The 23942-nt window shown below is 41.3% G+C and overlaps 3 protein-coding genes across 10 annotated transcripts in view; 2 read left to right on the top strand and 1 right to left on the bottom strand.

Annotated features, from left to right (window-relative positions):
* The window catches only part of ralgapa2 (Ral GTPase activating protein catalytic subunit alpha 2), a 273154-nt gene extending 261523 nt beyond the window's left edge, over positions 1-11631 (top strand). For 5 of the 7 annotated variants that reach the window (XM_072913656.1, XM_072913661.1, XM_072913662.1 and 2 more), the window contains one exon: positions 9099-11631. In XM_072913656.1, the coding sequence (XP_072769757.1) occupies positions 9099-9259 (161 nt within the window). In that variant the 3' untranslated portion in view covers positions 9260-11631. The remainder of the gene's footprint in view (positions 1-9098) is intronic. The other 2 variants (XM_072913659.1, XM_072913657.1) reach the window with 1 other exon arrangement.
* A 1728-nt stretch (positions 11632-13359) lies between these two features.
* insm1b (insulinoma-associated 1b) lies at positions 13360-15552 on the bottom strand. Its single transcript, XM_061968581.2, has one exon. The coding sequence runs from the start codon at positions 15459-15461 to the stop codon at positions 14154-14156; it is 1308 nt and encodes a 435-aa protein (XP_061824565.1). The 5' UTR covers positions 15462-15552; the 3' UTR covers positions 13360-14153.
* A 1494-nt stretch (positions 15553-17046) lies between these two features.
* Positions 17047-23942, top strand: part of gale (UDP-galactose-4-epimerase) — a 64637-nt gene continuing 57741 nt past the window's right edge. The window contains exons 1-2 of one of the 2 annotated variants that reach the window (XM_061968579.1): positions 17135-17183; positions 19403-19488. The gene's annotated coding sequence lies outside the window, so the exon portion shown is untranslated. Of the gene's footprint in view, positions 17184-19402; positions 19489-23942 lie in introns of both variants that reach the window. The other variant, XM_061968578.1, reaches the window with a different exon arrangement.

Raw genomic sequence — 23942 nt, 5'->3', positions numbered from 1 at the left:
CCTAAGCATCTTGGAAATGTAGAAAAAAATGTTTCTTCTTTAACACGCTCTACTTTTCCACAGCATGTGAAAACAGCATGACGTGTAATAAAAAGGTTTGACAGTGGAACCTCTAAAGTCCAGCATCCACTTAGGTGGTACCGTTCGAAATTTGACCCAAAAAAATATTCTAGCATCAAAAGTTTACCTCTGCATCTTTTGATTTTTCTTGGCCACATTTAGGCTTTTTTTGCAACACTTCTTCCAAAAGATGGACCACTGTCATGGGTGAAGCAATACATTTAGTAGTAGTCCTCTTATCCTCAGTTATAAGAGGGTTTTTTTTGGCTTACTTAAATTTACTTTCAAACAAATAGCCTCAAGAAGAAGAGAGAATGGAGAACATGAAGCCAAAGTTACATGAAATGAGCTTGTTGACAATCTAAGAGTACAGTCGGGGGCGATTCTACGACCAATTCAATGAACTCCCCACCCATACAACACAGGGGGGCGCTGATTCCCCACATACAGGTGGATTAACAAAAACTATTTAGCCCACTAGGGTTGTCAAAAGTATCGATACTTTGATACCAGGTCAATACCAACATACAAAAATGAGTATAGTTTGTATCAGTGACTGTACAACACGTTTTCTTTGGTGGGCCGCCCGCGCCAATTCTCAGAGCGTAAACATTGCATCAGACTCGGAGAAGAATGCCTGCTGTCTTAAAAAAAATGAGCAAGTGTTTTTATATAATTATGTATTTATGGAAGGCTGTCACGTCACAAATGCGGATTTGGTGCGTCCATTTCTCCCTTGCGCACAAACCAATGTATAATGTAAGCGAGGCCTCGCATGGTAACTTGCACCATACGCTTCACAACAAACCTGTTACACGCCTGCTTCGCCAGAGAAAGACATTGCAGAAGAGGTCTGTGTTGCCACTTAATCGATGTATGCCTTGAAGGTGAAATGACAGAAGGACGTGAGAGAGTAGAGTGCGGCTTACGTCATGCACTCATTTAATCAAATACAAGCAGAAATGAAAGTACATGTGAGAGCAAAAAACCTCCAGAAAGTTGTTACCCAACCTTTATCGCTTCTATAAGTGTTAAGAAAACCGCTTCGAAAAACTTTTTTGTTGTTGTTTGGCAACACTTTGCCTTCTTAGGGAAATATGTAAACCAGTGATCTTCAGAATGGGGCTTAGGGGCCATTTACGGAACACAACTCTTTTTTTATGGACCCATGGAACATTAAATACATTAGATAAACAAAATTGGAAAATAGAGCAATAATGTTCAAGGTAATGAAAACAACCTGAAATGTTGATCCTAATTACAAATACAAACTCAAAGATTGGTCTTTAAATATGTGGGGTAGCCTTTTCATTAGCTATTTCATCACACATGACATGATTATGTCATGCCACAACCATATTGAGATTATTAAGAACAATTTTGTCAGGGTTTTTTTTTTTCCTTTTTTAATGTAAAACAGTGGACTATTTATGAGAACATTTTCTGCACATTATTGTTTGTTTTGGTGTAATGTGAGGATATACAACACTGCAGTTCTTTTTTTAATATATAGTTACCTCTTAACAGCTGCTACTGCAATTTAAATAATGTGAAAAAAGACACTTAAGCACAGTAATCTTAAATACAAAACCAGTGAAGATGACATGTTGTGTAAATCGTAATAAAAACAGAATACAATGATTTGCAAAACCTTTTTAACTTATATTCAATTGAATGGACTGCAAAGACAATATATGTAATCTGTTTTGCAAATAATCATTATAATCATTAGAATTTTATGGCAGCAACACATTGCAAAAAAGTTGGCAGAGGGGCATTTTTAACACTGTGTTACATGGCCTTTCCTTTTAACAACACTCAGTAAACGTTTGGGAACTGACCAATTTTTGAAGCTTTTCAGATGGAATTTTTTCCCATTCTTGCTTGATGTACAGCTTAAGTTGTTCAATAGTCCGGGGTCTCCGTTGTGGTATTTTAGGCTTCATAATGCGCCACACATTTTCAATGGGAGACAGGTCTGGACTACAGGCAGGCCATTCTAGTACCCGCACTCTTTTACTACGAAGCCACGCTGTTGTAACACGTGCAGAATGTGGCTTGGCATTGTCTTGCTGAAATAAGCAGGAGCGTCCATGAAAAAGACGTTGCTTGGATGGCAACATATGTTGCTCCAAAACCTGTATGTACCTTTCAGCATTAATGGTGCCTTCACAGATGTGTAAGTTACCCATGTCTTGGGCACTAATACACCCCCATACCATCACTGATTCTGGCTTTTGAACTTTGCGCCTATAACAGTCCTGATGGTTCTTTTCCTCTTTGGTCCGGAGGACACGACGTCCACAGTTTCCAAAAACAATTTGAAATGTGGACTCGTCAGACCACATAACACTTTTCCACTTTGCATGAGTCCATATTAGATGAGCTCGGGCCCAGCGAAGCCGGTGGCCTTTCTGGGTGTTGTTGATTAATGGTTTTCGCTTTGATTAGTAGAGTTTTAACTTGCACTTACAGATGTAGCGACAAACTGTAGTTACTGACAGTGGTTTTCTGAAGTGTTCCTGAGCCCATGTGGTGATATCCTTTACACACTGATATCGCTTGTTGATGCAGTACTGCCTGAGGGATCGAAGGTCACGGGCATGCTGCTTGCGGGCAGTGATTTCTCCCGATTCTCTGAATCTTTTGATGATATTACGGACCTTAGATGGTGAAATCCCTAAATTGCTTGCAATAGCTCGTTGAGAAATGTTGTTCTTAAACTGTTCGACAATTTGCTCACGCATTTGTTCACAAAGTGGTGATCCTCGCCCCATCCTTGTTTGTGAATGACTGAGCATTTCATGGAAGCTGTTTTTATACCCAATTATGGCACCCACCTGTTCCCAATTAGCCTGTTCACCTGTGGGATGTTCCAAATAAGTGTTTGATGAGCATTCCTCAACTTTCTCAGTCTTTTTTGCCACTAATGCCAGATTTTTTTAAACATGTTGCAGACATCCAATTCCAAATGAGCTAATATTTGCAAAAAATAACGTTTTTCAGTTCGAACGGTAAGTATCTTGTCTTTGCAGTGTATTCAATTGAATATAAGTTCAAAAGGATTTGCAAATCATTGTATTCTGTTTTTATTTACGATTTACACAACGTGCCAACTTCACTGGTTTTGGGTTTTGTACTTCACACTTTGAAACACTTTTCAATTAAGTAGTGAACATAAAAGTACATCGGTCCATTTTATTTTTTATTGTGGTACCAAATGAGTATTGAAATTGTGGAAATTCACAATAAATGGATTTTGACTACTGAAATTCTGGTATCCTGACAACCCGAGTGCCCACAGGTCAACAGTACCGATGGGCAAATGACAGTGGACGCAGTCAATACAGGCAGTGAGTGTTCCATATACTCACTGGCTGTATTGACACTGCACTGATACTGTGTTGATGTTTCATAATGGCACCATCTGCTGGATTAAAACAGTCAGCATGGCTCAGGCATTAAAGTGGTTGTCTCCCAACCTAAAGGTTGCGGGTTCGATCCTCAGTCCTTTTGTGACCATGTTGAATACCGTTGAGCAAGATACTGAACCCCCAGTTGCTCCTGATGCTGCGTCATCAGTAGTATACGTGGTAATAGTGTCAAAGCACTAAGACTACCTTGAAGGTAGAAAAGCACTATACAAGTACAATTTATTTATTACATTTGAGATGCAAATAAAATTAAGAATTGCTTTTTTCAACTGAATAGCTGTTCAGAATGGAATATGAAACATGCAAATCAATGAGCCAAATGGTGAACCTGAATAAGCATTTCATTTTTTGGCCCTTTATAATCAAAATAATCACACACATCGTTCTCTGTTCTATTTAGATCAAAGATGGCGATGAAAACTGATGTCAGTAGGACACTCGTCTGACTTTTTTCAGTACGAGCTGTTACTCGTGATCCGAAAGAAGCACTTTCTGATGAACAGTTTGGTGTTTCACAGTCAAATGACACACATCAAAGTATTTCGAGGGACACCGTATCACTCCTTGATTCATCATTCATCGATGCGTCACTATCATTTCAGCCATTACTAATAAACAGTTTTTAAAATTAGAGACGAAAAAACTTCCAGGTTTTCTTTTTTTTATTGCTTCCAAAATGAGGTTCCTGTAAAACTGGACAACTTATAGCTCGACCTGGAGTGTATGTACATGTTTAGTCAATAGTATATTTGCAACCGTACTAAAAACAGTTAGCACTTATTTCGATAGTTGGATGCTAATGTATTATTAGCACGATCGCAGTCATTGCAGCTTTTTATAGGCCCCCACAGTGCATTCAGAAAGTATTCACTGCGCTTCACGTTTGACACATTTTGTTATGTTACAGCCTTATTCCAAAATTAAATCAATCCATTGTTGTCCTCAAAATTGTACTGACAATACCCCATAATGACAATGCGAAAATGTACTAAAACTAAATTTAAAAAATCACATGGCACACCTACAGTCGTGGTCAAAAGTTTACATACGCTTGTGAAGGACATAATGTCATGGCTGTCTTGAGTTTCCAATAATTTCTACAACTCTTATTTTTTTGTGATAGAGTGATTGGAGCACATACTTGTTGGTCACAAAAAACATTCATGAAGTTTGGTTCTTTTATGAATTTATTATGGGTCTACTGAGAATGTGACCAAATCTGCTGGGTCAAAAGTATACATACAGCAATGTTAATATTTGGTTACATGTCCCTTGGCAAGTTTCACTGCAATAAGGTGCTTTTGGTAGCCATCCATTTTAAGCTTCATGTTGTTGCCTGATGTGTGTTGTATTGACTATTTATTGTGGGCCTTGAAAGCTATATGCTCAAAATGAATTGCCTCTTAAGGGATTAATAAAGTTGTTTGAATTGAATTTAATTTTAATTGAATGATGACATAACTGCATTGCACTTTGCACTGCCCACAGACTTAAAAAGCAGCTGTTGATAAAATACTTACTGTACCTTCTGTGAGATGTATATGATTTTGTTGGGATACAACCTCTTTTGCTAATAAAATTTCTAATAAATTTTTTTATTTTTCCCATCTTTATTTAAATAAATTACATATACTACGGATAAGAGTACCGATATACAGTATCTAAAAGGAAGTTCTATGTGTATTAGTATCGATAATATCCTAACGATATACATCCATAGTCAGGATAGAGGTAAAGATGAATGCAGAAATGTACAGAGACATCCTGGTTAAAAACTAACACTTCTCATCCAACCTGATGGAGCTTGAGCGGTGCTGCAAAGAGGAATGGGTGAAACTGCCCAAAGATAGGTGTACCAAGCTTGTGGCATCGTATTAAAAAAGACTTGAGGCTGTTATTACTGTCTGAGCAAATGCTGTCAATAAATGCGAGTACATGTGATTTTTTTTTTTTTAGTTTTGGTTTTTTTTCTCCTTTTTCAGCTCCCACCTTATCGTGGTAGAGAAATTTGTGCGTCCCAATGATTCTAGGAGCTATGTTGACCGGGGGCTTCTATTCCCCCTGGTAGGGTCTCCCAAGACAAACAGGTTTTAGGTGAGGGACCAGACAAAGAGAAGCTTGAAGACCTTTATGAAGAAGAAAAAACGAGGACTCAGATTTCCCTCGCCCGGAAGCGGGTCACTGGGGCCCCCCTCTGGAGCCAGGCCCGGAGGTGGGACCCGGCCTGGCACAGCTCGAAGAGGCAATGTGGGTCCCCCCTCCAATGGGCTCTCCACTCATAGAGGAGGGGGCATAAAATTCGGGTGCAGTGTCAGCTGGGCGGAAGCCGAAGGCAGGGCACTTGGTGGTCCGATCCTCGGCTACAGAAGCTAGCTATTGGGACGGGGAACGTCACCTCGCTGGGGGGGAAGGAGCCTTAACTGGTCCGCGAGGTGAAGAAATTCCGACTAGATATAGTCGGACTCACTTTGACGCACAGCAAAGGCTCAGGAACCAGTTCTCTCGAGAGGGGCTGGACTCTCTTCCACTCTGGCATTGCGCGCAGTGAGAGGCGACGGGCTGGGATGGTAATTCCCCCCCCCCCGACTCAAAGCCTGTATGTTGGAGTTTAACCCAGTAGACGAGAGGGTAGTTTCCCTCCGACTTTGGGTGGGGGGACGGGTCCTGACTGTTGTTTGTGCTTATACACCAAACAGCAGTTTAGAGTAAAAGTTAAAGCCCCATCGATGGTCACACACACACTGGGTGTGTTGAAATTATCCTCTGCATTTGACCCATCCCCATGTTTACCCCCTGGGAGGTGAGGGGAGCAGTGAGCAGCAGCGGTGGCCGCGCTCAGGAATCATTTGGTGATTTAACCCCCAATTCCAACCCTTGATGCTGAGTGCCAAGCAGGGCAACGGGCCCCATTTTTATAGTCTTTGGTATGACTTGGCCGGGGTTTGAACTCACCACCTTCCAGTCTCAGGGTGGACACTCTACCCTCTTTGGATTCCCTCGGGGTAGGGGGGGTGGTCCCTTGTTCTGCTGGGTGACTTCGACGCTCACATTGGCAACGACAGTGAAACCTGGAGAGGCGTGGTTGGGAGGAAAGGCCGCTCGTATCTGAACCCGAGTGGTGTTTTGTTATTGGACTTATGTGCTCGTCACATATTGTCCATGACAAACGCAATGTTCAAACATAAGGGTGTCCTTATGTGCATTTGGCACAAGGACACCCTAGACCGCAGTTTGATGATCAACTTTGTAGTTGTGTCATCGGATTTGCGGTCTCATGTTTTGGACACTCGGGTAAAGACAGGGGAAGGGCGGAGCTTTCTACCGATCACCACATGGTGGTGAGTTTGCTCCGATGGTCGGGGAGGATGCCGGACAGACCTAGCAGGCCCAAACGCATCGTGAGGGTCTGCTGGGAACGTCTGGCAGAGTCTCCTGCCAGAGAGTTTCAATTCTCACCTCCAGAAGAACTTTGAACATGTTACAAGGGAGGCGCTGGACATTTAGTCCGAGTGAACCATGTTCCATACCTCTGTTGTTGAGGCGGCCAATCGGAGCTGTGGACACAAGGTGGTTGGTGCCTGTTGTGGCGGTAATCCCAGAACCCGCTGGTGGACACGTAGCTGGTGGTCAAGCTGAAAAAATTGTCCTATCGGGTCGTTTTGGCTCATGGGACTCCGGAGGCAGCAGACGGGTACTGACAGGCGAAGAGCCGTGCAACTTCGGCGATCACGGAGGTAAAAATTCGGACATGGGAGGAGTTTAGGGAAGCCATGAAAAACGACTTCCGACTTCTTCATATGAGGAAGCAGTGCCTGGGGAATCTGTAGTGTGTTCTCCTATTTCTGGGGCTGAGGTTGTCGGGGTAGTTAAAAAGCTCCTTGGTGGCAAAGCCCCGGGAGTGGATGAGATCCGCCCGGCGTTCTTTAAGGTTCTGGATGCTGTCTTGGTTGACAAGACTCTGCAACATTGTGTTGACATCGGGTGGGTCCCTCTGCATTGGCAGACCGGGGTGGTGATTCTTCTCTTTAAGAGGGGGAACCGGAGGGTGTGTTCCAACTATCATGGATCACACTCCTCAGCCTTCCTGGTAAGGTCTATTCAGGTGTACTGGAGAGTAGTCTACGCCGGATAGTCGAACCTCGGATACAGGAGGAGAAGTATGGTTTTCGTCCTTGGCAGACCGGGGTGGTGATTCTTCTCTTTAAGAGGGGGAACCGGAGGGTGTGTTCCCACTATCATGGATCACACTCCTCAGCCTTCCTGGTAAGGTCTATTCAGGTGTACTGGAGAGTAGTCTACGCCGGATAGTCGAACCTCGGATACAGGAGGAGAAGTATGGTTTTCGTCCTGGTCGTGGAACTGTGGACCAGCTCTATGTTCTTGGCAGGGTCTTTGAGAGTTCATGGGAGTTTGCCCAACCAGTCTACATGTGCTTTGTGGACTTGGAGAAGCCATTTGACCGTGTCCCACGGGAAGTCCTGTGGGGAGTGCTCAGAGAGTATGGGGTATCGGACTGTCTGATTGTGGTGGTCCGCTCCCTGTACGATCAGTGTCAGAGCTTGGTCCGCATTGCCGGCAGTAAGTCGGACCCGTTTTCAGTGAGGAAATGGACTCTGCCAGGGCTGCCCTTTTTCCCCGATTGTGTTCATAACTTTTATGGACAGAATTTCTAGGCGCAGTCAGGGTGTTGAGGGGATCGGGTTTGGTGGCTGCAGGATTAGGTCTCTGCTTTTTGCAGATGATGTGGTCCTGATGGCTTCATCTGGCCAGGATCTTCAGCTCTCCCTGGATCGGTTCGCTGCAGAGTGTGAAGTGACTGGGATGAATATCAGCACCTCCAAGATGCAGACCCTGAATTGGGACACAGTTTATGTCTCCCGGCTGTCCTGGGAACGCCGCTGGATTCCTCGGGCGGAGCTAGACGACGTGGCTGGGGGGAGGGAAGTCTGGGCTTCTCTGCTTAGGCTGCTTCCCCCACGACCCGACCTCAGATAAGCCAAAGACATTTACATTTGTATAAAAAAGAAAAAAAAAATCACATGGGGTATTTTCTGGACAAAAATTAATAATTCCATTTTGGAATAAGGCTGTAGCATAACAAAATGTACAGGTAAATTACTACTATTTAATTTAATTGACAAGACACAAAAACACTTTAAAGCACCATTTTTACCTGGCGAGAACCACGACTGGGTCCAGCGTTTTATTGTTTTGACGTTTTCCATTGGTTCATTAATTTTCACACCTGCATGGCAGTTAAGAATGTCTAATGCTACTTGAAACATTAGAAATGAATTCATATAAGCGGCGGTTTGACAAACTCACAGATTATTTTTATTTGTATTATTGATTTGTGCCCTGGCAAAGACTGCGTTTGACCTCAGAGCTTCCACTATCTGCTTCATCCTATTAACAGAAAACAAAGGTTCTAGCTGTAATTGCTGGCTCAAGTGGAACATTTTGGTTTGAAGGGCAAATGCATGCATGAAAATGTCCTCAGAGATCAGTTGACCAATCATATCATGTTTGCCACTGCTCTTTCTCCAATCATCAACTTTAGTTTTTTAAAAACTGTCCCTTGTTTTGCAAACATGTCACCTGCAGGTTCCCTCTCCAGCAGCACAAACACCGAAGTCTCCGCCACTACTGCATCATCGACAGACCCTGTTGACCAGGTTTCTCCCAGCATGCCCCGCGCCGCAAGGAACCGAGTTTCTGGAAAACTTCGCAGATCGGCGAGTGCGATAAGCAAATCGTCCAATTAAATGTTCAAGTGCGGCATTGTCATTCTTGAAGAGCGGCGACTGCAAGAGCTTGGTAGCTTGTTTGTTTTTAATCTCACGCATAACTGGAGGGTAATGCAATGTTTAATTTAAGTGTCAATTTGTTTGGGCATTCCCTCTAAGACCAACACGAGCCTTGCATTCAGCCACTTTGACTGTGGTGTCTTTTGGAAATATGAGAAGTGTCTTTTTTCTTTTTTTTTTTTACTGTTGTCTCCTCTAATGCATTGGGGGAAGAGCACTTTCTTGGAAATGGGACTCCTTTATTGCAACTCTTAATGTAACAGCACTGATGACATAGATCAGCTTGTCTTTCATTTATAAACCAATCCGCCTCGCTCTTTTCCTTTTTTGCATTCGTGTCGAACGTGCCCCTTGTGCAAAGTGGGGCCCTCGGCACCAGCTGCCAACAAGTGAAGTAGCAGCACATGCAGTTTTTAAAGACAGAGTGGGCAATCGGTGACATCTTTCTAACTTGAGTGGAACTGAAAAGTTTGCTGGGATTCTTTTTCCTTTTTTTAACCACTCTAAATTTCCTTTTTAAACGGATTCAAATAGATTTTGTCATGGTTTGATTTATGCAACTATGCTGGAATGAGAAAAGACTGCGTTTGTAATTGCATTGTGATGTTGTTAACATAGGCTCGTGTCCGGTAATTGAATAAGTCCCTCCTGTCTCTTTCCTCCTCGATTAGTTTCCCTGTCCTCTGACATCGACATTCCAACATTCCGGCCATTGATTTTTATTGTTTTTATTTTTTTCTGTGCACTCTTTCTTCTTCCCTATATGAATTTAATTTCCCCCTTGTGTTTCTTCAATATAAATAGAGAGTCCTATTTGATGAATTCTTGTTAATGTTGTGTTGGTGTGTATTGTAAAACTACTGCAAGAGCCTCAGGTGAATCTTAGCACCAAGCACTGATGAGTGTGTTTGTGTGTGTGCACATTGTGTGTGAGACATTTTCTCCCAGTGCCTGTGTAACGTCTTGTCCTCCGTGTGAGACAAAACACGGACGCCCTTTTGTCACGACTGTGTTTGCATCCCCTGTGACCCCACAACAAAAACAACAGCAGATGGATTTCCAATGGCAGGGTTCTCTTAATTGTAGGTGCTGCGCTTTTCCCTTTTTGTCTTCACCTGTGAACGGAATCAAGTGGCTCCGTCTCCTCCCCATTCCCATGATCCCCTTTTCCCCCGTCTCGCCGCCAGGTTGAGTTTGACTCGGGATGCCTGAGGTGAGCTCCCACAACTCTCCTAGCAACGGCCAAGCTGGCACTCTCGCCTCTCCCCAAGCTGCTCATGTTGCCATGGCAGCCAGGTGATTCCCCCACATACATACATAGGTGCCCTCTGAGGACTTCCGCCCGGACTGCAACCTTATCCCCATGTGGTCGCATTAAAATGCCTTACTTTTCCACTGCTCCTCCTCGCTCGTCTCACCTGTTGTGTTTGCTCATGTGGGATGCAAACAGCAGCTACACAATGTTTGTGCGTCTTCTGTTTGGAAGAATGTCTACACTGTAAAAATGTTCATTGTAAATTCACAGCAAATTACTGGCTAATAATTGCGTTACTTTCACAGTAGCATTTACTGTGAAATCACAGTTAATTGCTGTGAAGAGAAGGGTCATTTTTTTACAGGCATGTGTTGTAATGTCGCAGTAACTTGATTACAGCATTTTATTGCGGAATAAGGGTATCGTCATGTTTGCAGTCGTGTTGTAATGTTAGGGTAACTTCTGATTACAGTATTTTACTGTGAAATAAGGGCATCGTAATTTTTACAATCATGTGTTGTAATGTTACAGTAACTTTTAATTACGGCATTTTTACTGTGAAAATAACAGTTAATTGCTGTGAAATACAAGGTTATTGTAATTTTTACAGTCATGTGTCGCAATCTTCCAGTAACTTTTGATTACAGTGTTTTACTGTGGGGAAAGAAATACTGTATATCATGGTACATTTTTACAGTGTACAGTAGATGTCGGTCACATTAAGGGTTTTTACTCCACTTGAATCTAAAGATTGTAGCAAAGTGATGATGTCTGTGCACTATAGTCATTACAGGTGGACCAAGATGAAAGCAAATGTCTTTTGTGATTAAATTGATTGGAGGTTAGTTCTCCTTTTTAGCCTTCCTTGTACATCGCGTCAAATTTGAACTTTAATATAAATATACGAACGCCTGTAATATTATCTTTTTTATACATACAAGAGCGAGCAGGGATTTCCAAGGGAAAAAAAGTGGAGGATTTTAGCATCAACATATCAAATTGTTTTTAACGGCTTGCTACCTTTATTAGAAATGTAAACATTGGAACATTTCATTAAATGCAGTTTTAAATTGTATGTCTTTCTTTCTCTTCCTTCAAAGATGATGATGTTGTGTAACCTCTGGTTTGCAGCTTTAGTGTGTGAGAGTGTGTGTGTGTGTTGTAGGCTGTCACCATGAGCTTTCTGACCCGGCCCAGCAGCAGCAGCAAGGGGTAACCTGACCCTGCGCCCATCTGTCTCCCCTGCTGTTCAGCCCCGTTTAGACGAGGCCCTGCATAATGGAGCCTCGCTGGGAGGTGCAGGTGCAATGGCTGCAGCACCTTCAGGTGCACCGCCTCGCCTTTTTACACATAAGAAGCCAGAAAAGCACTTGACCGTAATTTGAGCCCTAAAACGCAGTGGGAGAAAGCGCCCTATGTTACCTCATTTTCACTCCTTGGTAGGAGATTTAGGGCTGCATGTCCTGGACCCTCGATTTAGGGCTGCATGTCCTGGACCCTCTGAGCGCTTCTCTGCCAGTATATGATTTCATAAGTTACACTACTGGATGATGACCCCCCCCCCCCCCCCCCCCCCCATCACTTCATGCTAAAGAGTCATTTTCGATGAGACACCTCCAGAGGCAATAATCGAGTATTAATCACAACTTGCAAATGACTTACAGGTTCTGCAGGTTACTTGACACACACATTAAATTAGCTGCCAAAAACTGAGCTGCATGATTTTTCCAAAGCAGATGTTTTACTGCACTGAGGTGACTTCTAATCCAACAAGTCTTTGTCCTCCTGTCATGTCCTGATATTATAGTAAGGACTACATTTATCAATAGCCATTAAGTGCTGCACTCTCTATTGGGCCACTAGAGCTGCAAGTTACGCTGGATATATATATATATATATATATGTATATATATACATATATATATATATATATATATATATATATACACACACTTATAAGTGTGTGTATGTATATATATATATATATATATATATATATATACTTATAAGTGTGTATATATATATATATATATATATATATATATATATACTTATAAGTGTGTATATATATATGTATATATATATATACAATATACATATAAGTGTGTATATATATATGTATATATATACAATATACTTATAAGTGTGTGTGTGTATATATATATATATATACAATATACATATAAGTGTGTGTATATATATATGTATATATACATTCAAATATATGTATTATATTTATTTGCATAGGCCTTCTAATATATTTCCTGCTTAAAATAGCTTTTTTCGTACATCACACTTCCTGTTGTATATCTGGATTATTGTATACCTAATTCATACAAGTGCATCATAAATAAATATTTGAATACAGAGGAAAAAGTTATGACTTCAGATTTGAGTTATACGCAGGCTAATCAAAGGCTAATTCGTTTTTTTTTATTTAGTTCGTATTAAATAAGCACAAAACCAGTAGTTTGCAATGCTAAACTTTTTTAAATTGTTTTCAACTTGGCGTTTTAAATCTGTGAGGTGTAATCATCAATTTGATTACAAAGTCAATTTCTTTGAATTATTTTCCGCTGCTGAATTCATAGGATATTTTTAAGTGAACTTTTTAAAATCAATTCTGATTTGTTAAGATGCACCAATAGTTTATTTATTCAACTTTTTAACCGAGTCTAATCATTTTAATCGGCTTGTTTACAAAAGTGTCATCTTTAAATTCTTGCAAAAACACCCAAGATATGTGAGGTTGTTTTTTAAATATATTTTGTTGCTATTATTTAGAAGTGAAAAGAGACCAAAGTTTCATTTTGAAAATATTTTTTATTATCACTTTTTTTCCATAGACAACAACAATATACACATACAATCAAAGCGCTATAAAAGCCAACATTTAGGAAAAATAACGTCCTTAAAAAAGATTGCATCTAAGTTAAGAGCTTTGCGTTTTTTTTCTTCTTTTTTTTCCAAGAGCTGTGAAGATTGATGATTAAAAGCCGACCACGACACTTTATCACAACTCATAAATTGGACAATTTAAAAAAAGAAGAAATTTGGCTATACAACAAAAAGTTACAACAAACAACAATAAGTTACATAAAATAATTAAGAATAAATAAATAAATATGATGACAAAAATATTGCAACAATCTTCAATTATGATGATAATAATAAAATGTGCCAGCATTGAAAAGAAAAATGTTGACTCTTTAAGGCAGGTGTACAGCAGGATTTGGATGAATATGAACTACACTAAAGGCATTTGTGGTTCTACTTTAACAACAATCCTTCAGTCACACTTTTATTAAGACACTTTCTTGTTGTCTTTTTACCAACAAAAAGCTACAGTGATCTTTTTTTTTCTTTCTTTTTTTTTTCTGAAGAAAACATTTCTTAGGTCTAGAAGCTATCATTGAGTACATGTGCTGTCCTAGAAAAATACCCTTTTATAACAGTCAAACTATATAAGCTCATTTTGAGAAATATCTCAAAATATATGAAATATTGGAACAATCACTGATTGGCATGATGGGGGAAACTCATAACATACAAACTTTTTTTTTTTTTTCCTCCCCAAAGGCACAACGAGTTCTGTGTTCAGCAGGCGGGCCTCACCGGCATTTGGAGCAGAATCACCTGGCGGTTCTCCGACGGGTGGCACTTGTTGATGTGGCGGGTGAGTCCCGGGGAGCTGTAGAGTGTGGCGGGGCAGTACTTGCACGGGTAGGTCTGGGAAGAATGCATGAGCCGGAGGTGCCGCTCCTGGCCCGCCTTGCTGGTGAAGCTCTCCCCGCACACGGGACACAGCAAGCGGTCGACGGGGCTCAGGTTGAGGGGGCTTTGGTTTGAGGCGTCCTCTGCGGAGGACGACGGAACCGGAACCGGCTCGACTTCTAGAACTTTCTTCTGCAGGACTTGGTGTCCCATGATGTGTTTTCTTAGGTACGCCTGGCGCTTGAACCTCTTCCCGCAGAAGTGGCAATCATACGAGCCGTCTTCGGACCCGGACTCGGACAGACCCGGACTCGGGGTGTCTCGGTCGCTGATGGCGTCTTTGGCTAATTCTTCTGAGGCGGGTTTGACGCCCGGCGCCGCTTGCCCGGTTCTGGGCTTGTGCCAGCGGCGATGCGATGCGAGGTTGGCGGGGCAGCTGAACATCTTATCGCACTCGGGACACCGGTACTCGACTCGGACGATCCGGGAGCACTTGTGCTGCGCCAGGGAGAAGGGATCCGCGTACGCCTCCTTGCAGAGCTGACACACGAACTCCCCTAAAGGCTTGTTGGTTCCGGGCTTGACCTCCACCGGACCTTCTTTGATTTTCAGCCCGAGCACCGGCGACGTGGTCATCTCGTCTTCAAAGTTGAGCTTTCGGATGGCTTTGGGTTTCTTGGCGGCGGCTTTGGGTTTGTCCGGTGCGGGTCTTTTGGTGGTCGCGCGGTTGCTCGGTACCGGCACAGCACTCCCGATGCTACTATTAATGTGACTACTGGTGGTTCCGCTCCGGCTGCTGTTGCTGGTTCCGATCTTCAAATCCACCGGCGCGTAAAGGAGGTGGTCCAACCCGGAGAGAGACGCCGGTGTCGGGAATGACTCAGCGGAAATGGGTGAGCCCAGATTGAAACTTCGCTCGAATAAATGCTCCTTGCTGACGGGCCGGGTCGGGCTGTACAAGGCCTGGCACGCCGTCCCGGGGTTACCGAACTGGGCCGGCTTCTCTGTTTTTGGCACCGGGGATGCGGCTGCCGCCTCGGATGCTGCGCACACCGGCAGGGAAGGCTGCATCTGACCCGGGAAGGCAGCTTGGCTTTGGCCGGGCTCCTGGAAGTCATCCTCTTCCGGCCGAGTCCTGTAGGAAACATGCGCGCACTTTTTGTTTCTTTTCACCAGGAATCCTTTGGGCATCTTGTATAGTCGGGAGCGGCGCGTGAAGGCACTTGGAGGATTGCGGATGGTTGGAAAATAACAACACCTTGTTTTTTTTTGTTGTTGTTTTGTTTTTTAACCTCCCCCGCTCTATGGACCCTTCTGGTGCTGTTTTCGTCTCCGAGGCATAGCTGCACTCTTTTTATGCCGGAATGATGCTATTGTTCTCGCAGCATCCCCGACCAATCAGAGGCCGGGAGTGGCGTGTGGGAGGGAGGGTCCAGACCCCCCCACCCCCCCTCAGCCCTGCTTTGCTGGATTTCGTTGGAGGATGTGCAGATAGCTCAGCAGATGCAATGGCGGTTTATTGCATTAATGTGCGCGCCCTGCCCCTCCCAGACGCAGGCACACGCCGGGGACCCCTCCTCTTTTTACGGTCTGATGGCTCCCTATACAAATGCACACGTGCCGTGGCTTTGTGGCTCTCATTTTGGGAGAGAAAAAAAAGGGGGGGGGGGGTTAAAGGAAACATCTAACATAACAAACATGAAAATATTATTTTGTTGTTGTTGCAGATTTCCACTTTTACGCACGAGCTTGTATATCAAACTACTTTTATTGACCTTTTTATAATTGGGGAGGAGGGGCCTTTTTTATTTTTTTTTTATTTTTTTTTTAAAGGACGCGTGTCTTTCTCGGTAGTTTAACCCCACCTATAAATCAGACATCTCGCTGCATACATAAGTAATAAGAAGACCCTCTGGCCTTTGTGCACAATGGTCACGTCTGCGCGTCTTTAAAATATCCTTGACTTGTTTTGTGTGCTCGCGCGTGCACTTAGCAATCTGCTCCAAATGTGACATAAATAAAACAAATTTGCTCCGTAAAGTTTATAAATCTTTTAAATGCTGACTTTGCACAAGCCCACACGAGTATAGTCTCCTCCCCCAACGTGTACATTTTTTTTTCATTTCGTTTTATTCATTTCAAAAAACATTTCGCCACATAAAAGCCATATAGGCTGCATCAGTGCGCCACTTGGCAGAGTCCTGCATTCTTTTTCCCTTTCAGTCGGCAGACCGGGGAGGAATTAATCTCCATCGTCGTACATTGTTCCCCTCATTTGCATAAAGCTGCAGTATGACCAAGTCAAATAATTACACAATCGGTGAGCCTGCAGGCCTGTGCGCCTTCCTCTCAATGGGCCCCTATGTGTGTGTGTGTGTGTGTGTGTGTGTGTGTGTGTGTGTGTGTGTGTGTGTGTGTGTGTGTGTGTGTGTGTGTGTGTGTGTGTGTGTGTGTGTGTGTGTGTGTGTGTCACACCTGCCTGTGGCACACACTGCTATTTTCCTTAGTTTGCTGTTAACTTATGCTTACATTTTTTTTATTTGCATTGTTTGTTTTTTGGCAGTGCTCTTATCGAAATATATTTCCCTATTTGTAACTTTTTTCCCCCCTGCATTTTCTTTCTACTACAACTATCATGTACATATGTTTGCCATGTAAATGTATCATAGTTTTATTGAGACTTTGATGGTATTTTAACGAGTTCCCCTTTCCACCGTGCGCGTGAGGCCTCGGCTACCAGTGCGCATGCGCAATATTTGCTCAGTGGCGCGTGCTGCCGGGCGAGTACGGGAAGCGAGGGCGCCTAATTAGCATACAGCTGCCAGCTAGCAGCCATCTCTCCAGCCTGTTGTCATCCTGCTTTTCCCTTTTTTTGCCTCTCGGCTGACTTCACTTTAATTGCTACTTTTGAAGGTACATCTTTTAAATTGTTAATACAACGTTTTAATCATGTGTTGTGTAAACATTTGTAAAAGCCCTCAGTAAATCGCGTGGGGTTGTTGTACAGACGACATTGTTTCGAGCTATAGCTGCCACAATACAAATTGACTTCCACTAATGGTGGCCAAAGTTCATTTTTTGTGAGCCTTCGTTCTGTAAAGATGGAAATTATGACTTGGTTCTGTTTTCTTGTTCAGTTCAGTCCACTTCAGTTTCAGTTTATTTCGAACATGCATTTGATACAATGTAATGCATCACATATTTCCCGTTTCATTACAGCACGTCCAAAAAGGAGCATAGGAAGAAGAACTTCTTTAATCATACCCCTTTTCATATTTTTTTTCGAAATATTTTCAGAACCTACTCGTTTTTATTCAATGCCTATACTCATTGCTAGCTACATGTTCACCAATGTATTTGTAGGAAATATTCAAAAACATTAATAATAATTTTATTTGGTTCGTGCTTTGACAGTGAGATCCTTATTTTGAATTTTCTCCCACCTAAGAAATTGTGTGGCATACAAAAATTTACAGAGGCTGCAAATATCCTCCATGCAAATCAACTCTATTTTAATAGCGAGAGATTAAAAAAAAAAAAAGATTATTAATGATGGTTAAAAAAGTCGATTCACATACAAATTGTGATTTTTATTTATACCGATTCTGATTCAATTCATAATTTTCAAGAAGCGATAAAAAAAAAAGATTTTCCTTTTTTTGTTTGTTATATTTATTATTTTATTATGGGGGAGCATGGTGGCAGATGGGTTAGTGCGTCTGCCTCACAATACGAAGGTCCTGAGTAGTCGTGAGTTCAATCCCGGCCTCGGGATCTTTCTGTGTGGAGTTTGCAAGTTCTCCCCGTGACTGCGTGGGTTCCCTCTGGGTACTTTGGCTTCCTCCCACCTCCAAAGACATGCACCTGGGGATAGGTTGATTGGCAACACTAAATTGGCCCTAATGTGTGAATGTGAGTGTGAATGTTGTCTGTCTATCTGTGTTGGCCCTGCGATGAGGTGGCGACTTGTCCAGGGTGTACCCCGCCTTCCGCCCGATTGTAGCTGAGATAGGCTCCAGCGACCCCGAAGGGAATAAGCGGTAGAAAATGGATGGATGGATATTTATTATTTTTTAAAGAATACATGTTTTGGTAAAAAAAAAACATTAAGCATGATGTTGCTTTGACCAATTTTTTGGTTGTACTTTTTTTTGTATTGTATGTGTATGTGTTCTCAATTGTTTGTAAATTTCTACCCAAGTATTGTAAAGCTGTGTTTGGGTTGGAGTTTGTGTTGCTCTATTATATTTTATTCGATTGATTAAAATAAAAAATAAATACCATTTTAAAAGGGGTTTTTTATGCTAAAATTGCGCGTATATAAGTTGTACCTCAGCACCAGAGAGGAGCTTTTGTTACATGAAACCTGTTTTGAGAATTTTATTATAATTCAAATACCAAATAATAGGATCGTGTTGAATCGAGAATCGATACTGGACCTAATCTTCACCCCAAGGATTGGGATCAAATCGAATTGTGAGGTGCCCAAAGTTGCACTTCTATTGTTTGCCTATACCCTCTAAATATTTTGTTCAACCATATGAGAGCACATAAAATAAAAGCCTTTAGTCACTTTTACACAATTTTTTCCAATATAGTAATGCTCCCTATAGGCTGAGCCAATCAGTGGCCACAATACTGAACAGCATGTTCTCATTGTTTTGGTCTCATAGTGTATTGGCACTTTTAGTGTATTTAGTTTGTTTAGTATTTTGTTTATTTGTTATTCATGAAAATGCTTTATTTAGGTAGTGAAATAAATAAAAAGCAAAAAAATATGTGATGTGGTGAAGCCGCAATACTTTTACGCGCAATGTGGCGAGGGATGACCCTACTTAACAAATTCATAAAAAAAAAAAAAGAAACGGAAAAGTGCATACAAATGTTGTTACGTTTCTTTTGACTCTTAAGTCATTTTGATTTTTTCAGTTGGTGTGACTCCAGTGCAGTCAGGTGGCTTAAAAATAGCTAGCAAACGAAAAGCTCGCAACTGCGGATCGGTTCTTGTCGTTCACTCGAAAGAGACAATAACGTAAAGTCCAAATGTTCCAAACACAGAAATGATCTGAAACTGAAAACACCTGCATGAAAGAAATGCTGCAAGATCAAGGAACAAATTGGATGTTTTCCAGGCTACCAGTGGAGACCAGACCTTTACAGACATGAGCGGGATGTCCAAAGAAACCTAGGCTGACTTTTGATGGGATTGAATAAAAAGGTAGAAATGTTTTACGATATTATAGAGCAAATAATTTATTTATCATATAGGTCTGGCAGGAGAGACAGACCTACTCTTTTAACTGTTTTGTTTTGTGAAATTGCAGGATTTCTTGCATGTTTTTTGGGGGTTTGTGTGTTTTTGCCATTTTTTTGCATTTGTTTTTGATCTTGCAGTATTTATGTGATTCGATTAGGGTTGCGGCTATTGATTACTTTAGTAATCGTGTAATCTATCGATTAGTTTGTCCGATTAATCGAGTAATCAGATATAACACACTTCATAGCCCGAATGGCTATTTTAGGGAAAATAGTTAAAATAAACACTTTTTTCTGAATCCCTTAACCTTCACTTTTTAAAATATTTGTATTAACAAAAATGTAAAGAAAATCTCTGCTGTTCAGTCCACACACACACCTGTGCGCTCTATTGCAGCAACCATACCAAAACTATGTCTGTGTATTTAAAGTTCCAGGCACTCCATGAGGTCCGGATTTTATATTTATTCTTATTAGTTACACTCATTAAATGACAGAATATAAATCAAAGTTTTTTCTAATCAAACAAATCAATTTAATCGACTTAATTCGTCGTGATTCCACATGACGGTTTGGACCTGGTTAGTTATTTTCCTGTGTTCTGTATTATTTCTTGTCCTGGTGCTTTCACTTTGTAATTTTATTGTAGTTTCTTCTTAGTGCCGATAGGGTTCTCTGCACCTCTATTTTATGTTCTGTTTCCCTCTGGCTCACCTGTTTTCAGTTGGTAATTAGGCCTATTTAAGACCTCTCTGGTTCACCTGGAATATTGTTTAGGGTGTTGTGTGCCTTTGTGCTGCATGCCTTGCTGCCACATTACACTCTGCACTAGCCGGCTGTTTGCTACCTTTTGATGTTTTTTTCCCTGTTTAATTAAACTTTTTTACTTGTAATTGTTGCAGCCCAGATTTGATTTTCTTTTTCCTTTGTTTTGCCACATTTCCCCAGTCGCATTTTTTTTATTGTGTTGGTGTGTATTTAGTTTTGCATAATTTCTACGTTTCTATCAGCCACCGTACCCTTGACACACTCTAGAAATGAACTAAAGTCATTAATCAGGGTATTTGCTGGATCTTAAAGGGGCCTTATTGTACATAACCAACTTTTATTACCTATTAGGACCTATAGTTTTGTATTTCTGCATAAGTACCAAGAATTTGAAGTCCAACCATGGATGCATTGCGGAGATATTTACAAAACAATCTTGCCTTCTTGTATACGTCTGGGAAACAAGCCCTTTTTTCCCCCAAGTGTGATGTTAGCAGATTATCCATATAGGGTTTGCACGGGTCCGCATTTAGTCCGACGCTATAGTAAATAAAATTGTTATTTTCCACTATCTTGTTGTGGAGAAGTCTGGCTCATACATGCACATGCATCTGTTGCCTTTTTTTTTTTTTTTTTTTTTTTAAAGTATTTGTTGACTGAATTTTTTTGACACATAGTTAACAGAAATACAATACAAATCAAATGTGCTTTTTTTTTTTCTCCCACCCTCCCAAAATATATGCAGTATATCATCAGTAAAATAAGTACAGGCATATATATATATTTTTTTTTTTTTTTTTTTTTTTTTTTTTAATCAGTCCAACAAAATAATACACAATAATACCATAATAATACAATTCCAAAACCAAACCCAGCCCAGCAACATTCAGAATAGCAATCAACAGAGCAATTGAGAAGACACACAAAAATTACACAAAACAATCCAACAGTAGTCAAACAAAAATTAATAATATCAACAACAGTATTAATATTAATAATCATTCCAACATAGCAGTGATTAGAAATCCCTCACTTACATTATCATCACAGCCATTTATAAAAAATAAAATAAAAACATTAAAAAAATTAACAATAGTGTCACACTTGCAACGCATCTCATAAGCTTGACAACATATTGTGTCCAATATTTTACACAAAGATAAAATAAGTCATATTTTAGGTTAATTTATTAGTTAAAACAAATTTAAATAATGGATCCCATATTCCAACATATGACTCATTATTATCTAAACTAAATGCATTTTTTTCTACTGATATAATTTCCATAGCTTGTTTATACCAGTCAGTGTGAGTTCGACTATCAACATCTATCCATTTTTTTAATATTACCGGGTCCTCCCACCTCCAAAGACATGCACCTGGGGATAGGTTGATTGGTAACACTAAAATTGGCCGTAGTGTGTGAATGTGAGTGTGAATGTTGTCTGTCTATCTGTGTTGGCCCTGTGATGAGGTGGCGACTTGTCCAGGGTGTACACCGCATTCCGCCCGAATGCAGCTGAGATAGGCTCCAGCACCCCCCGCGAACCCGAACGGGACAAGCGGTAGAAAATGGATGGGTGGATGGATGGGTTTTGTTATGATGCATATTAAAATAAATGCATTTTTACTCTTTGATGACACGTTGCTACGTTACAGGCAAATGTTGATATAAAGTCACACACAGCTGCACTTTGGAATGGCTCCAACATGGTGCAGCAATACGCAAAAGCAAACAAAAGGCTCATCATCCATCCACAATTTAACCACGTCTCAATCGGGCCAAACTGGAGATCAGCCTCCCTTAGATATTTTAAGAAATTACCCCATACTTCTTAAAATATTACAGAACAACCATTCAATGTCAGCCTATGTTTTCCAATTAAAATTTTTTTTTTCTGATCCAGCAGGTGTGGTAGGGAGGCACTGCAGCCTTCAAGTTAAGCACAATTAGCCTTCTAGCAAAAAAAAAAAAGTAGTGAATGTCACCAGATGCTTTTTGGATTTGCTGAGAGAAGATAACAGAGGAGCTACCCCAAATACTCCACTTAGAGGATTCGGTTTGATCCTTTCACCAATTACCAAAGACAAAGTATTAAACATATGTATTAAGTTAGCTGGAGACTGTTGACACCGATCACACGATTCAGATATTCTATCGTACATCCGAGCTAGTTGAACCTTGGCATAATAAGTACGACGTATTAGCTTGCATTGGATGAGGCTGTGTATTGCACAAATAGAAGACTGTTGCCATTTCTAATACAAAGTAGAGTAAAGTTAATTTGTCAGTAGACTCACTGTAACCGCTAAAAACTACAATACAAATGGCGGTGGAAGACGCTGTGAAAGTGGAGCCATGTATATAAGACTGCCTACAGAAACAGCACATCATGAGAAACAGTCAGAAAGCGGCTTGAAAATGGTCTTTAAAACATAATCTATGCAAAATTTTGACCAAAGGACCGTGCATTCGGAAAGTATTTACAGCGCTTCACTTTCTCTCCATACTTTTTACTAAGAAATGGCTTCCGTCTGGCCACTATACCATACAGGCCTGATTGGTGGGTTGCTGCATAGATGGTTGTCCTTCTGGAAGGGTCTCTTCTCTCAACAGAGGAATTCTGTAGCTCTGACAGAGTGACCATCGGGTTCTTGGTCACCTCTCTGACTGGACTAAGATGAATGCAGCAATGTAAAAAGACATCCTTGATTAAAACCAACGCTTCACATCCAGCCTGATGGCGCTTGAGAGGTGCTGCATTCAAGAGGAATGAGTGAAACTGCCCAAAGATAGGTGTGCCAAGCTTGTAACATCGTATTCTAAAAGGCTTGAGGCTGTAATTGCTGCCAAAGGTGCATCAACAAAGTATTGCGCAAAGGCTGTGAGTACTTATGTATCGTATTTTCCGCACTATAAGGCGCACCTAAAAACCTCCAATTTTGTCAAAAGCTGACAGTGCGCCCTATAACCCGGTGCGCCTTATATATGGACCAATATTGAGCCTCCAACAGGTAAAAGTTTCAATCAATCAATCAATCGCAACTACGGTAAGCAGCCGGCGACTTCATTTTCCCCCATAGAAGAAGAAGCGCACGGTGCATGCTGGGATATATGACTGCGCGAGGCGTGCCATTTCATTTCCATTTGTTTGTTTATGTAAAGACCCCAAAATGGCTCCTGTTAAGAGACACGCTTATGACGCAGAGTTTAAACTTAAGACGATCAGTCACGCAGTAGAACACGGGAATAGAGCAGCAGCGAGAGAATTTAACATTGTCACTGAACTGCTAGACAACAACAGCGACACTGACTCGATTAATGACTACTTCGACGAGACAGAGCCCACGTTGGATGCCGTATTCGCCCAACTGTTTAATTCGGACACTGAAAAAGAAGAATTCGAGGGATGAGGAATAACTTCATAAAGTGAGCTTTACATGTATATTTTGTGTCTTGTGTTGTGTGACATTAACGTTTGAGCAACGTTGAGTTATTGATATATTGTTATTGCTCTGCACTATTTCGAGTGTTACTATATTGTGATTGCACTAACGTTTGATTTACCGTAACAGTATCACTGTTTTTTACGTGTTTATTGAATCAGGAAAAAGTTCCTCTCCACTATGTGATATAAATGTTGCACT

This window comes from Nerophis lumbriciformis, linkage group LG08, assembly GCF_033978685.3.
Source record: "Nerophis lumbriciformis linkage group LG08, RoL_Nlum_v2.1, whole genome shotgun sequence".
Classification (NCBI taxonomy): Eukaryota; Metazoa; Chordata; class Actinopteri; order Syngnathiformes; family Syngnathidae; genus Nerophis; species Nerophis lumbriciformis.
Note: the sequence above shows the minus strand (reverse complement) of the source record. Positions and strands in the feature narration are given on the sequence as shown.

Bases quoted from the DNA above. Each gene is read 5' to 3' on its own strand.
- insm1b (XM_061968581.2), bottom strand. From the start codon at position 15,461: ATGCCCAAAGGATTCCTGGTGAAAAGAAACAAAAAGTGCGCGCATGTT.